The 14,428-nt window shown below is 43.4% G+C and overlaps 1 protein-coding gene across 3 annotated transcripts in view; it reads right to left on the bottom strand.

Moving 5' to 3' along the window:
- Positions 1–14,428, bottom strand: part of PIK3CG (phosphatidylinositol-4,5-bisphosphate 3-kinase catalytic subunit gamma) — a 35,916-nt gene that overhangs the window by 6,558 nt on the left and 14,930 nt on the right. For all 3 annotated transcript variants that reach the window (XM_006085385.3, XM_014452806.2, XM_006085384.1), the window contains exons 7-10: positions 14,184–14,274; positions 13,059–13,189; positions 11,964–12,075; positions 10,155–10,312 (exon numbers count right to left, since the gene is read on the bottom strand). In XM_006085385.3, coding sequence (XP_006085447.1) covers positions 10,155–10,312; positions 11,964–12,075; positions 13,059–13,189; positions 14,184–14,274 — 492 coding nt within the window. The remainder of the gene's footprint in view (positions 1–10,154; positions 10,313–11,963; positions 12,076–13,058; positions 13,190–14,183; positions 14,275–14,428) is intronic.

Genomic DNA, 14,428 nt, shown 5'->3' on the forward strand with positions numbered 1-14,428 from the left:
ATGTGTGTATGTAAAATGCACAGAGATGACACATACCAAGGGTTCAATCAATGTTAGTCCTCTCTCTTCCCTAAATGGAGGGTAGATGGGCTCCGTGGGAGACTCCACAGACAGAAGACAGTAGTTCCTGTCACAGCTCAGACATCACTTGTCCCCTGGAAGTGGCCCCAGTGCATTAGGCTCTTGCATTCTTAATGATTCCACTGACAGGCAGGAAATCATCTTGTCTTGCTCATTAATAGGACCCACTGAGGTCTCTCTCCTTTTTTGCTAATTACACAGGTTAAGGGCAGACTTCACCCCAGGCAACATACTCATTAATTTGCCAATTCACACAATTTTCACGAAAGTGTAGATGAGAATGCCTTTTGATTTTGAATTAAATTACATTCTGATTTTTAATTATTTTCTGTCCTTCTATACACAGGGAGCTCCGAGCAATCCCTCCTTTCCCCCACCACACACACACACACACACACACACACACACACACACACCGTCTGAGACCATTGTGTGATCAAACAGAAATTTTTTGAGGAGGAAAATTAATCTGGGGCCAAGTTATTATAATGCCAATCTATAGGTGCTTAGTAAGTAAGTGTTAAGTGGCAACACAGTGATTCACCAATGGCCTTAGTGCAGGAAGAAACAAAGGAACTGCCCTGCCTCTCTTGAAGGCCATCTCACCCAGGTGAGGAATTCCTTCTGGCTCTAATTTATTCAGTTAGCTCTGATTTTATATATAAGAGTCACTTCAAGGAGAAAGAAATGTCATCCCCAAATTTAAACACATGCCCATACTTGTCAGACGCAATGTTTAAATTCTGACTGGCTGTGCAGACTTAGATACTTGGTGCAGATTTACTTATGTTTTACATAAAGGTAGTGTGGAGCAGTGGTTAAAAGTACAGACTCACACCTCGCTGCCTGGATTCAAAGCTTGGCTTTATTTCTGACAAGCTTCTTGTCACAGAAGTTACTTAACCTTTCTGGCCATCAGTTTGCTCATCCATGGAATAATAATAACAATACCCCTTACATATGGTTGTGGTGAGATTTAATTGCTATGTAGGTGGCTGGCTATCCTATATAATAAAAGCCTAATATGCTAAGTGTCCGACCGTTCATTTGACTGTTCAACCAGTCGCTATGACATGCACTGACCACCAGGGGGCAGACGCTCTGACCGGTTGGTTAGCTTGCTGCTGGGGTCCAGCTGATCGGGACTGGGCCAGATGGGCTGGATACACCCTGGAGCCCTCCCGTGGTCCCCCCGCACCCCGGCCCCAATCGTGCACCAGTGGGGTCCCTTGGCCTGGCCTGTGGGGATCAGGCCGAAACCGGCTCTCCAACACCCCCCAAGGGGTCCCAGATTGTGAGAGGGTGCAGGCCAAGCCAAGGGACTCCCGGTGCACGAATCTGTGCACCGGGCCTCTAGTTATTCATAATGTGAGAAGTTGCATTATTGATCACATACTTCTCAGGGCTGAGAGGTCACCTTCCCATCTGGACCACCTGTTCGAAATGTCTCCTCAGACAGTAAAGACCTAGGAGGTGAGGTGGGTTGGGGTAGGAGACAAGCCTCACTCCAACCAGGGTTTGCACTGGCCCACTGAGGTGGGAAGGAAGATGGGAGCACAGAACACAAAGGCTACATATGCAGGTGGTTCTCTCGCTGTGAGGGGCACAGTGAGTGCCTGCTCCACCCACTCAAGCCCCAGAGGTATCATTTTTGCCCCTTGTACTCAGCCTTCCTTCTGCGAGAATGTCCTGGCCATGCCGCTCCAGCCTGAGGCCTGCGGTTTGAGGGACCATGAGGATGTGGCTTGGGGAACTCAGGGGGAAGCCCAGAACAGAAGTTACTGGCTGTAGCAACAGACTTTTCCCTTCTGCCTAAGCTGCCCGGCACTGACCTCAACATCCTCCTTTTTGTCTTTCTCAGATGCCTGTGGAAGGCTTTCTGTTATTAAGTAGAGAAGAAGGGGTAAAGGACCAATCTGATGGCAGGGACGTGGGTAATGTACTTGTTGGCGAGTGTGAATGTGTGGAGCACTGTAGGTTTGTTAGTGTCATTTGCTGGAACACTACCCTTTCGTGGCTAATAGACTGAGCCTACATTGTACATCTGCTCTTAATTTCATAGTTGATTCAAATGCAACTAGTACCAAAGGAACGATTGCTTTTACAAAACTACCACTCCCACCATTCTTGGGAACAAAGGCACTCCTTACCATTTCAGTGTTAACACTTCGACTTGATTTGTTAACTGGCACAACTTATCGGGCCATTAAATTGAAAAGAAACGATTTTCTATGTACAATCTACTCATTTCCTAACCACCAATGAGCTGTGGCTGTCTTGGACGGTCCACGGTCATGTGGAATAGGACTACTTTTTCTTTAAACTCCTCCATTCTCATCTCGAAAAATAATTACTGTACATAATGCACAAAAATGAGGAAGTAATTTCAGAATCATAAAACAGAAACCCTTGGAGCAGATTCTAGGGCTGAGGTAAGAGAGAGAAGAAAAACAAATATTCATCAATGAAAAGAAATGTTCTCACCCGCCAACCTTTCCTTAAATAATCATGTTGCCTCTGTCTGTAGAGCATGGAGAAAGTGGAGAAAAATAATATTTCAAAGATAGGGGATTTTATTTCGCTTTTATAAAAACCAATGAATTGGCTAGGCAATGTCTTTAGAAGTTATTTTGGCAAAACAGAATAGATCACTGATTAGCAGACCTAATAACACTTTGGTAAATTTGGAGTACTTATAAGAGAGCGTCTGACACTTGGCCATGCATTTATTCAGTGTGAATTAGGATTCTTATCTTTAAGGACTTCTTAAAAATGATTCTCAGACTAGTTCTGTCTACCAGAGGAAGGGCTATACTGCCATCTTCTCAAATACTTAGCTAGAAGCTCATTATAAAGGTAAAGGTTACAATTAAACTATTCCATTTTAGTAAAATATTCTAAATAGACTAGACCATCTGTGGAGGTGTGTGCTGTTTATCTTCTAGCCTTGTTCCAAAAAGGATTGCAGGTGGATTATTGGGACACATAAAAGTCAAAACAACATTAGTTAAAAGTGGGTAGAAAAAGGAAAGTGACTAACAAAGGAAATGACCTGCAATGAGTTTGGGAAAGAGACTAAACCTATGTATCATAAATCCTATCCACTTGCTATAAGCAGTCAGTCTTCAAATATATCTGCAGCCAAAAGGAAAATTGAATGTGTTACTGCATCCAGTGTTCAGAAGATTTAAAAAAAAACCTGTTTGTTTAGGAGACACACAGCTTTTTTAGAAACTAAGACCTGATAGAAATTTCGCAAGAGGAACTTAAAAAAAGTACACTCTGTAACGCGGTGAACAGTGTCCTCAATAATATCCTGGTGGTAGACAAAACAATTCTCTCAAAGAAACTAAACATTGAGAGAACGGTGCCGGTTGGAAGGTTATTCTCGGTAAATGTTGCAAGTACCAGGGGTCTAACGTCTTATTTACTGACTGACATGGCATGCTGGTCAACACGTAGCCAGTCCAAGGCCATCTCTCAGTGATACGTTTATATCTTTCCAGAAAGGTGATAAAATTCAGCGAGCTTATCCAAGTCCTAACAACTCTACAGCCCCAGGCAAGTCTGCATCAGGCGAGATGTCCCACCAACATAGTTGAACTCCTACAAAAGGCTGATGCCGGATCCGTCTCTGAGCACGTCTTCCAATGGTGGCACAGAGAGTGAAGTACTGAGATTCTCAGACCTGGATGGCGGAGGCTTAGCTGATAGTGGGCTAGGGTACAAATCCTGAGAGAGAATCCTTTGTCCAGTCAGTATGTCATGAGCATTTTGACAGATAAACTTGTAATTTCTCTGTTGACCTGTACTAAGCCTTTATTACGGTAACTTGTGATTAATCAACTGAGCTCCAAAGAACTTTTATGCTTTGTTCTCTACCCACCCCAATTCAGCCCATGCACTGCTTCAGACTGGACCCACATTTCCTTTCTTGACTCAAATTCCAATACATACTCCCATGTATCCTATGTTCCATCCATACTGAACACCTGTGCTTTTGTTTCTTAATACTAATACTAAATACTAACTTCACCTCCTTGCTCATGTTATGGTCATGATCCAGAGTGGGGATAGGAACATCCAGGCAGAAAGAATAACATGAGCAAGGGCATGAAGTTAGGACCTGTGGTATATTCCTAGAGTTCAATATAGGACAAAAGGAAATTGAACTCAGCCCTTAAGACCCAATAGAAAACTTCCTTCGCTCCATAGCCCTTTTCTATCCCCCATGATTTGATTGCTCCTTCTGCAAACCATTGTTGAAATCCTGTCTGAGGGACAGTGAACTGGCCCCCTGTTTAAAAAGTTTGAGGACCCCTGGTTATAGGTATAGACAAGTGAGGGGATATCACACAAGGAAGGGGAGTCGGAGAACAGGAATGGGAATTATGGTGAGTGTCCCTGGTGGTCCCTGTGGCTGGGCTTAGGAAGAGGAATTGAGTCTCTAGCAAGACAGATGACAGGAGAAAACAGGGCCCTACTGCTGGAAGCAGGTTAACAAGCAGGGCCCTCATGAAGAAACGAAGGCAGAAGGAGTTAAAACAACCCGGGGTCTGAGAGGAGAGCTAGATGACAGCAGAGATGGACTTTGAACAAAGGTTCTTAAAAACCTAAGTCAGGGCTGGACCGTAGGTTTAGGGGCCTGGGTATGCCCTGGCATGGGGACAACACTGCCAGGAGTGGAAACCCAGCAAGGCCTGATAAAACTGGCATCCTAGATCAACGTAACACACCCAGGAAATGGGCTCCAGACTTCACTCCTACACACGCTCCTTAAGAGTGACATCTAGGGGCAAGCGCCTTCCCGGTGCCCTCCTCACACTGCCTGCTGGGCACAGACGTGCACAAGAAGATGCTCCCCTGACCTCTCCAGCTTCAGCTGACATGCACTTGCTTAGCGCTTGTTTATACAAGGCCAAGTTGTTTATGCTCCGTGCAAACCGTCCTACCTTGAAGTATACACCACAGGTCTTATTCTCTTGGCATGGACTATTGCTCTGATTGGGGAAAAATATGTAATGTTTATGTAAGAAAATCTTCACAAAAATGTGAATGGGCATCATATGACCCATATTTGCATTGTTATTATTTTTTAAATATTTTAAAATATTTTTTATTGATTTCAGAGAGAAAGGGAGATGGAGAGAGAGAGAGAAACATCAATAATGGGAGAGCATCATTGATTGGCTGCTTCCTGCATGCCTCCTATTTGTGGATCGAGCCCACAACCCAGGCATGTGCCCTGACTGGGAATTGCACCATGACCTCCTGGCTCATAGGTCTATGCTTAACCACTGAGCCGCACCGGCCAGGCCATATTTGTATTATTTAATAAAATACTAGATTCCATAATTAGGTTTACTTCTGATGTACAGATATTTAGCCTGCACCTTGAAGGCTTAGTGACGTCCCTGTGATGGTAGTTTGTCCATCTGTGCCTGAGTTACTGCTTCATCAATTGATGGAATACAGTGTATTATGGGGAAGGAAGGAAACCTAGAGGCTCGCTAGTCTCATCCATCTCTGACCGATGCAGGAATTGCCCTCCACCGTTCATTTCTTCACTCCCTAAGTCCCCTCCCGAGTGATTATATGTCTCAGGCCCCATGGGAGGGGTGCAGGCAAGATTGGTCCCCGTTGCACAGAACCTACTCTGGGAAGGGCGAGGGAAAGGGCAGGCTAGTACAAATCATTATATGCTGTGATGGATGCTATGAAGGCAACATGCAGGGGGCTGTGGCAAAGAGCAACACGTGGGACCTAATTTAGAAGACTGCTCTGACAAACAGCATTTAAGCTGGGCCCTCAAGGGCAGTGAGGGCCCTCCAGGGAGGAGGCCCGCGTGGAACAGCTGGATGGGGAAGATGAGCAGGAAGGCCACTGCGACCCCAGTGAATGTAGGGAGGGTGCCATGGCACAGGGCCCTGTGGGGCAAGCTTAGATAGGCAGATGTTATTCCAAGTGAGATGAGAAGTCACGGAGCAGTTTAAAGTCAGGGAGTAACATGGTATCTATTTCTTAACTTCAGTTTTTAGCCAATTTTTGGTTAATTTGCAACTTTCTAAAACACCAGATATTTAATACAATGAAAGAAAAACACTAAAACGTTGCCAAGTTTTTTTTAGAAAGTGGAATCCTGTTTTTTTATTTTTATATCCTCCTGATATTTTCAATATTTTGCTAGGTTTTGATTTTTTTAAAGAAGCAGTTACTACGTTTAAAATAAGACAAAACCCACATTCATATATAAGAATAAGTGGGGAAGCTAAATTTTATTTGCCAATGATATAAATGTATTTGTATGGAATGTGTGTTCTGTGACTGTTCATTGAAATTGAAAGCAAAATGGTTCTAAAATAAATTACCAGTGGGCAAAACATTGTTTTCTTTTCTTTATTTCTTTCTTTTTTTTAAAATCTCTTCAGTAAGGGAGATAGTTCTCTAAGGAGAATTTATTTTTCAAATTGCCATCGTTGAAATATATCTGTTTAGCACCCTGTGTGTAGGCTGAGCTCCCAAGGCTAACAGACATTCTTGGTTTTGTGTCTTCTTCTCCGTCTATGCTAGTTTGTTCCTGAACGCTCCACTATTCCAGAAATAAATTATAAATATGGTGCTTGGCCAAGCAGGCTCCCTTGGCAAGAAGGGAGAGGTGCAAGAAAGGAGCACCGTCCCCTTTCAGCCCCTCTGACCTCCCCCCGCTGGCCACTTGCTGGGTATATTTTTAAGACTTTGTGGAGAAGGTTCCCCTTTGTCCTGAACAAAAAGTGGGCCAACTTTCCCCCCACCCTTTCTAACAGGTTATTCAGATGTGCTGCGTGCATTAATCCACCTTGTCAGCTCAAAATTAGTGATTCACTGGAAATGAGGACACCTTTAATTCCAATGTAAATATATACAACATTTCCCAGCTTCCCTAAAAATGGCAGCTTTATGACCCAAGATCCTGAGGTGCTATTCAGGGAGTTTAGAGATGTGTTTCCTGAGCTTGAAGGACTTCATCTCAGGAAGGGAACATAAAACGAAGACACAGACAATCCTCTGAGAGGCTTAGTGGTATGTGAAGAAAAATTGCCAAAGGGTCTGAGTTAGTCAAAGATGAAAAAAACTTGCTGTTCATCTTTGTCAGGCTGGAAGCTTTAGAAATGCTGCATATAGATAACTGCACACGTACATGTATGTGTGTGTGGCTTTTTTCCTATTGTGAGTGAGGAGGGTGGGGGCCAGTGCAGAGAGGGGGCGCAGGCGAGGGGGCAGGCAGAGCTGGGACCCTCGTTTGCTCTTTAACCAGAACAAGGCTACTTTCCCATGTTTTACATACGTCATGTCAGAAACGGCTTCCTCACTTGAAAGTGTTCAAAGTGTGCAGACCCGCTGTGATGCATCTGACTTCCTTCTATAGTCGCGGCGCTGGGCTAAGCACTCTGCACATTTCATTTAAACAATCCCTAAAAAATAACATGATGTAGGTCCTAGTATTCCCACTTCACAGAGGAGGAAACAGAGGTTCTGAAAGGACAAATAATTTGTATCACACACACACGCAGCTACTAAGCAGCAGGGCCAGGATTCAAATTCAAGTCTGTCTGCTCCAAAGCCCATCCTTCCAACCACACGCCATGCTGGATCTGTGCGGAAGGCTCAACGAGCATACAGTCACGGGCCCTTACACAGCATGCCAATACCCAAAGCACAGATCTCGCTCTGAAGTACAATGAAATGTATGAAAGTGTGCTTTCAGTGGGGCACACTGCCAAGACGTCACTTTACTTAAAGAGGTTTCAATGGCTTAGGAACCAAGTTTTGGCCACAAAGGATGGAGAAATGCTTCCAGACAGAGAGGACAGCTAGTGCAGAGGCTCTCCGCAAAGATTTCCTGGTTTGGGTGGAAGCTGCCTGGAGGGGGCGGCAACCTTCCCTTGGCCTCTCCACACCCCAAATCTTTTCACTAAGTAATGTTTTAAACAGAAGACAACAATAAAGAGGACTAAAGGGGAAGTTTTCCCGGGATTTGAGGGTTGACATGGGCACTTTGGGGTCTACAGGGTGTTGTCAGCAACAGGGCAGATGGACAATCCCTGGGGGAAGCCACTAGCAAAAAGGAAGAGAACAGATACACAGGAGCAAGGAGAGCCAGCTAGTGAGGTCAAATCCCTGCTGTCTGCTCCTTTAAATGGCACTACTGCTGCCTCGTTTGTTCTAAGCTCCTCATAGGAACCACCTCCAGGAGAGGAGAGTTGAGTGTTTTTCCCTCCTTTAAATGGTAACGTTCTTTCAGGTGTTCTATTCTTTTCTTCCTTTCTTTTTTTTCTTATTCTTTTCCTTTTGTGGAACCATTTTTCTCTTCTAGGAAGTTGTCAAAACATATGATTTTTTAACTTTAAAGAAAAGCAGGACTGCAACGTGTCAAATCCCTGGAAATGGTCTGAACCCAGTGGAGTTTACACAGAAAAACACACAGTAAAAACCCTAAGGCCATCTGGCCACAGAGATCTCAGTTTCTCTGACAACACTCCTGCAACGGTGGGAGGGCAGGTCCCGTGATCACTGAAGTGAAAATCAGGCAGGAGAACAAGCAAGAACAGGCAGGTTTCAAAACAACATATTCTGGTTCCTGTTCTACTGAGCTTCAGACCATGTCACCGCCCAGGGATAACATGGGACTGAGAAGGGACTCAGGAAAAAGACTTGTTCCTAAATGCTGACTACAAATCAAGACACATTTAAGGGGCACTAAGGGATGGGGCTACTTAAGGGGAGCCCAAGGCAAACGTACACATGAAGCGATCACTCATTGCCTCTCTTGTTCTGTTTGCATGGCTATAACATCGGCGTATTACAGCAGTGACTACAATTTCTCGGAGTTATGCGCATTCACAGTTATTCAATTTGCAAGCATGAAAATTGTACTCCTCGGGTACTGAACATATCTGATAGTCAGAAGTGGATGTAGCCCAGAAAGGAAGGAAGGAATGGAAAAGAAGCGGGAATGTGAACGCTCCCAGGGAGCTGGGTAGACCCACACAGGCGCTTGTTTGCAGGTCAGCAGGACAAGCCAGCGCTCTTTGCAGGACCTGTAGTCAAGCTGACGGGATTTCAAATGAGAGAAGGGACCGACCGTCTTCTACAAAAATGAGAAAAGCACACAGTGGTGCAACAAGAATTCCTGTGTTAATTTGCTAAATATTCACCTGCAGCAAAAATCAGGAGAAGTCGCCAATTGCCATGGCCGGGTAGCTCGGTTGGTTAGAGCGTCATCCCAATACTCCAAGGTTGTGGGTTCAATCCTCGGTCAGGGCACATACAAGAATCAACCAATGGCCCTGGCTGGTGTGGCTCAATTGGTTGAGCATTGCCCCATGCACTGGAAGGTCGCCAGTTTGATTCCTGGTTGGGGCATATGCTCAAGTTTTGGGTTCTGTCTCCGGTCGGGGTGTGTATGAGAGGCAATGGATTGATGTTTCTCTCTCACATCTCTCTCTCTCTCTCCCACTCTCTCCTCTCTCCCCCTTCCTCTTTCTAAAGTCAATAAAAACATATTTTTCCTTTTTTATTTAATAAAAACATATTTTTAAAAAGAATCAACCAATGAATGCATGAATGATGCATAAATAAGTGGAACAACAAATCGGTGTTTCTCTTTTCCTCTTTCTTCCTAAAAATCAATAAATTTGAAAAAAGAGAAGTCTGCAATCATTTGAGAATCCTGAAAAATCTATGTGAAATTTGGACCTTCTAGGCAATATCTTGGAGAGATAAACACTCTAAAGCCAAACCGGCTTGCTCCTCCTTACGCCCCCTCTGCAGTGCAGTGTCCTGCGGATGCTCTAGAGCTGCCAGCCCCGGGGAGCGCGGGAACATGTTTACCTGCTGTCTGGTTTTAGGTAGCAGGGTTACTGAGAAGCGTCGTTTTGCACTTGGGGAAGGAATGGAGGAGGCGGGGGTCATGCCAGAGGGGGTGGGCAGAGGGGAGAGGAGCCTCAAAGTGGAGGGAAAGGCGAGGGCAGCTGTGCGCTGCGGGCACCGCCTGCTTGGTGTTCACAGTAGGCGGTCATCATGGGGCCACTCACCTGAAATTTCTGGAAGTGTAGGCTTGTCTTCTTTCCAGAAGTTCCCATCACAAACAGGAAGTCTGGGGTTAGCACAAATGGCACTCGCTCCTTATTAATGCCCAGGAAGCTTTTGTAATTCCCAAGAATATGCCCAAAGTCGATATGAAATAGATTTCCTTAGAAGAAGAAAAGCCTGACATCATTACACTGGCAGAAGTGCTTGTGACAACACTCTGGTTTGTTTACTTCTCAAAACATGTTTTTAAGTTGCCTGACAATGAACGATCTTGGTGACAGAGCTATTTTTACGCTGTTTTATCAGCCGGTGGTATTTCTCGTTTCAGCAGGTGTGTGTAGTAATAGCCACAAAGCGCTCTTTGAACCAAGTATGTTTTCTTTACCCTTCCTGTGTTCTTTAAATGAGTCAAATGTTATTTAAAAATTCTCGTCTCAGAATTATTCTTAGAAATAGAAATCAAAACTCTGGCTAATAGGTCTTCATTATGCCCAAGACTCTCTTACACCCTTTGTGTAACTCCGGATAGACTGATGTTTCAGTCCGCTTGGGGGAGGGGCATTTACCTTTTACTTTTGAGTAGCATGATAGAAATAAATCATTTGAATTTCCTTTGGGTCCAATTCTACCATTTTTACCATCACCACCACAATTACCATTATCTCTTCTCATTTGTATAGCTCTTTGTCATATGTATGGGCAATACATTATTGATTCTCATAGAGAGAAAAGTGGTTTACCCAAATATGGTGCTTTTCCCAGACTCTGAAGTTGGTCCAAATTTCTTTTTTAAAAAAATCTTTATTGTTGAAAGTATTACATGTCCCCTTTTCTCCCATTAACCCCCCTAATCCACCCAAGCCCTCTGCCGCAGGCCTTCACCACCCTATATTTTGTGTCCATGGGTTATGCATATACACATACAAGTTCTTTGATTAATCTCTTCCCACCTACCCACCCATCCACCTCTGCCTTCCCTCTGAGATTCGACAGTCTGTTCCATTCTTCTATGTCTCTGATCTATTTTGTTTATCAGTTTATTTTGTTCATTAGATTCCACATATGAGTGAGATCATGTGATACTTGTCTTTCTCTGACTGGCTTATTTTGCTTAGCATAATACTCTCTAGGTTCCTCCATGCTATCTCAAAGGGTAAGGGAGCCTTCTTTTTTACTGCTGACTAGTATTCCATGGTGTAAATGTACCACAGCTTTTTTATCGGTCCAAATTTCTTTGGCAAAATTTCTTGGCGTGATAGCCAATACTGACCACTGTCAGAGCGGACAGTGAACTAGTGAGCAGGGGTAGGTTAGGAAGACACAGCATTTTAGATGTAAAGGTCTATATCTGTGAGTTCTTTTTGTTTGCTTTTCTATAACATTTGACACTGTTGATCGTGCCCACCTTCACTAGCTTCTGGGATATGATCTTATCCTAGCTACTCTCTGACTTATGTTTCTTGGGTCTCATTTCCTACACCCTCCTCCATTCCTCACTCCTGGGTGATCTAGGGCGGTCACAGAATCAGTGTCCCTGTATAATAATGACTTCTAGATAGGTGCTCCAACCTTGAATCCTATTTAAAAAATTACTCTGTGCTGGGGGAAGAGGAGTTAGTGCTCAATGGGTACAGAGTTTCAGTTGGGGAACATGAGTAAGTTCTGGAAATGAATGGTGGTGATGGCTGCACAACAATGTGAATGTACGCCATGCCACTAAACTGTGCATTTATAACTGTTAAAGTGGTACATTTTATGTTATGTGTATTTTACCACATTTTTTTTAAAAAAGTTGCAATAAATAAACTCACCTGTCTCTGTAATCATAATGTTGTCGTTGTGCCGGTCGCCTATTCCGAGAACAAAGGTTGCCACACAGTAGCCAGCACAGGAATAAACAAATCTCTCCACTGCTGCCTGAAACTAATGCACATGCATCTGAATATCAGTTGTGTTGTAACTACAGAGACAGCATGAACCTATCACAAGTGACTTTCAAAAAGACCTCATTCTGGGAACCATTTCAGAGAGCAAATTAGTTGTGTGGGGTTCCATTAACATTATATCTGCTAAGTGCCAAATTTCTCATTTGCTCTACTTACATTTTAGGCAAAGATTCAATGATCCACAATAGCAGGAGGAGAAAACAAGAGGCAAAGGGCAACAGCAATTTAATCAAAGGGCTCACTGTCCCTCCAGGTGTCACTTGCCAACAGCTATACGGAACTCAGGATCATTTCTTCGTCATTGGCGAACATGTGTTTTGCTTGTGACCACTTTACAGGTGATGGGGTCACAATCCACATGTATAACAGACTAATCAGTGCTACTAATTATATTGCCTTCCCCAAAGCCTGCGAACCATGTAAATGAGAAGTACTAATAAATCCTGTGCAGAACTTTAAACGACAGCCCACGGCTTGGGAAGGATTCAGCACATGTACTTCATGGGAATGTGAAACTGACATTTTCAGCATCCATAATTTATCATTTAGATTAGACTGACGTGGTAAATTAGAAAGCACTTTATAAGGGTATGCACTGTTTCCCAGGTAGGAAGAAGTTTATGCATGCTAACTAAATTTTTCTGCTGAACAACAAAAATAGACTGTCATAAAAAGTGCTACTAAATTATTTCACAGAACCAAATTTGATGCAAAGCGTGCCTGATAATCAAAGGAGAAGCAAATGCTCACGGAGTTCTGAACAGAGCTCCTCTGTCTTACACAGCGATGCTAGGTCACCACAAGGAGGTGCCTAAAACCCTCAGGACCTCATGAATAAAGGGTTTCACGACACACATCAGGAGGCACGACATCGGTAGATCCTTTGAAAATGTGAAATCGATATTGCCATATAAATGACAACTTCAAGAACCTTCGGAGTGGGGAGAAGCAGGGGCTCACCTTTTCTTCAATAGGACATTTTTCTTTCAGCCAGTGATTCAGGACTTCATCTTTAAACGCTCCTGTGTTGCCCACGGTGCTTTGCTGAATTTTGGCAATGGTTGTGGCATCTTTCACAATCTGGATCATTCCTGCAAGAGGAGGCACACAGTTTGATAGAGATTGGGGCCTAGGGCCTGACCTAGAGGAAAAATGGCTATGTCTTTGTTGAGTGGAGGGCAGAGAGCTACTTCCCAGATTCAAGCGGTTGGTTTTCTTCAGAGTAAGAGAAACAAAAGGAGGAGAATATGGAAGCTGTGTGGGACATGCTTAATATCACTGAGTGGGAAGAGGAAAGGGTTGGTTTTGAAAGGTCCTAAGTAAAAGCATTTATGGGCTGAGTATATCCTCCTTCCTTGGCAACCTGTGCCTTTTCCTTTATTTTAAGTTATAGACCAAATGAAATGGTTTTGTACATTTCTCAAGTCAGAATCTTGAATAAAAATGTTTGATTGGCCCGGCTGGCGTGGCTCAGTGGTTGAGCGTTGACCTATGAACCGGGAGGTCATGGTTCGATTCTAGGTCAGGGCACATGCCCGGATTTCAGGACCGATCCCCAGTGTGGGACATGCAGGAGGCAGCCGATCAATGATTCTCTCATCATTGATGCTTCTATCCCTCTCTCCCTCTCCCTTCCTCTAGGAAATCAATAAAAATATGTATTAAAAATGTTTGATTGAAATAAAATGTTAAATACTCATAAAAGTGCCTAAAACTAGAATATGTAATAGCTTTAATAATGTGAATTCAGTGACAGAATTTCTATTTTTAAATGTTACTTGTGAGGGAGAAGTTTAATGTGCAATGAAACAGTTAAAGTTCAGAGGTGGAAAAGTAAAGGGGGAAGAGCAGGTTCTAACTAAAATAATTTCCATGTATAGTAACAAGGATTTGAATCATGCATTCATTTATCTTCAACATATCCATATTAAATTGGGAGTCACATTCACCAGCCTTGGAACACTTTCTTCTTTTTTATATGGATGAAGATTGTAATTTGTCAGTTAGCAAATACCTACACTGAAGGAATTGTGATCCTTTAAAAGTAGCTGAGTGATACATCCACCTCCTGAGGTAAGCACATACCGATTTTGTCACCAGTCGAAATGCAACCATATGGCAGGAGGCACAGATCCAAAGATTCAATCTCCCAGATGGATTCCATGATTCGTAGAATCTGGGTATCAAAACACAAAAAGGTTTCCATTATAAATGTATATATTTCTTCTTCTGAAAAAAAATATTATCTGGTAACACAAAATATGAAAGAAAACATTATTTATTTATCGACCTGGTACTCTGAAGTTTCCATTCCTTGGGAGCCTATGAAT

The sequence above is a fragment of the Myotis lucifugus genome, unplaced genomic scaffold (assembly GCF_000147115.1).
Source record: "Myotis lucifugus unplaced genomic scaffold, Myoluc2.0 scaffold_18, whole genome shotgun sequence".
Lineage (NCBI taxonomy): Eukaryota > Metazoa > Chordata > Mammalia > Chiroptera > Vespertilionidae > Myotis > Myotis lucifugus.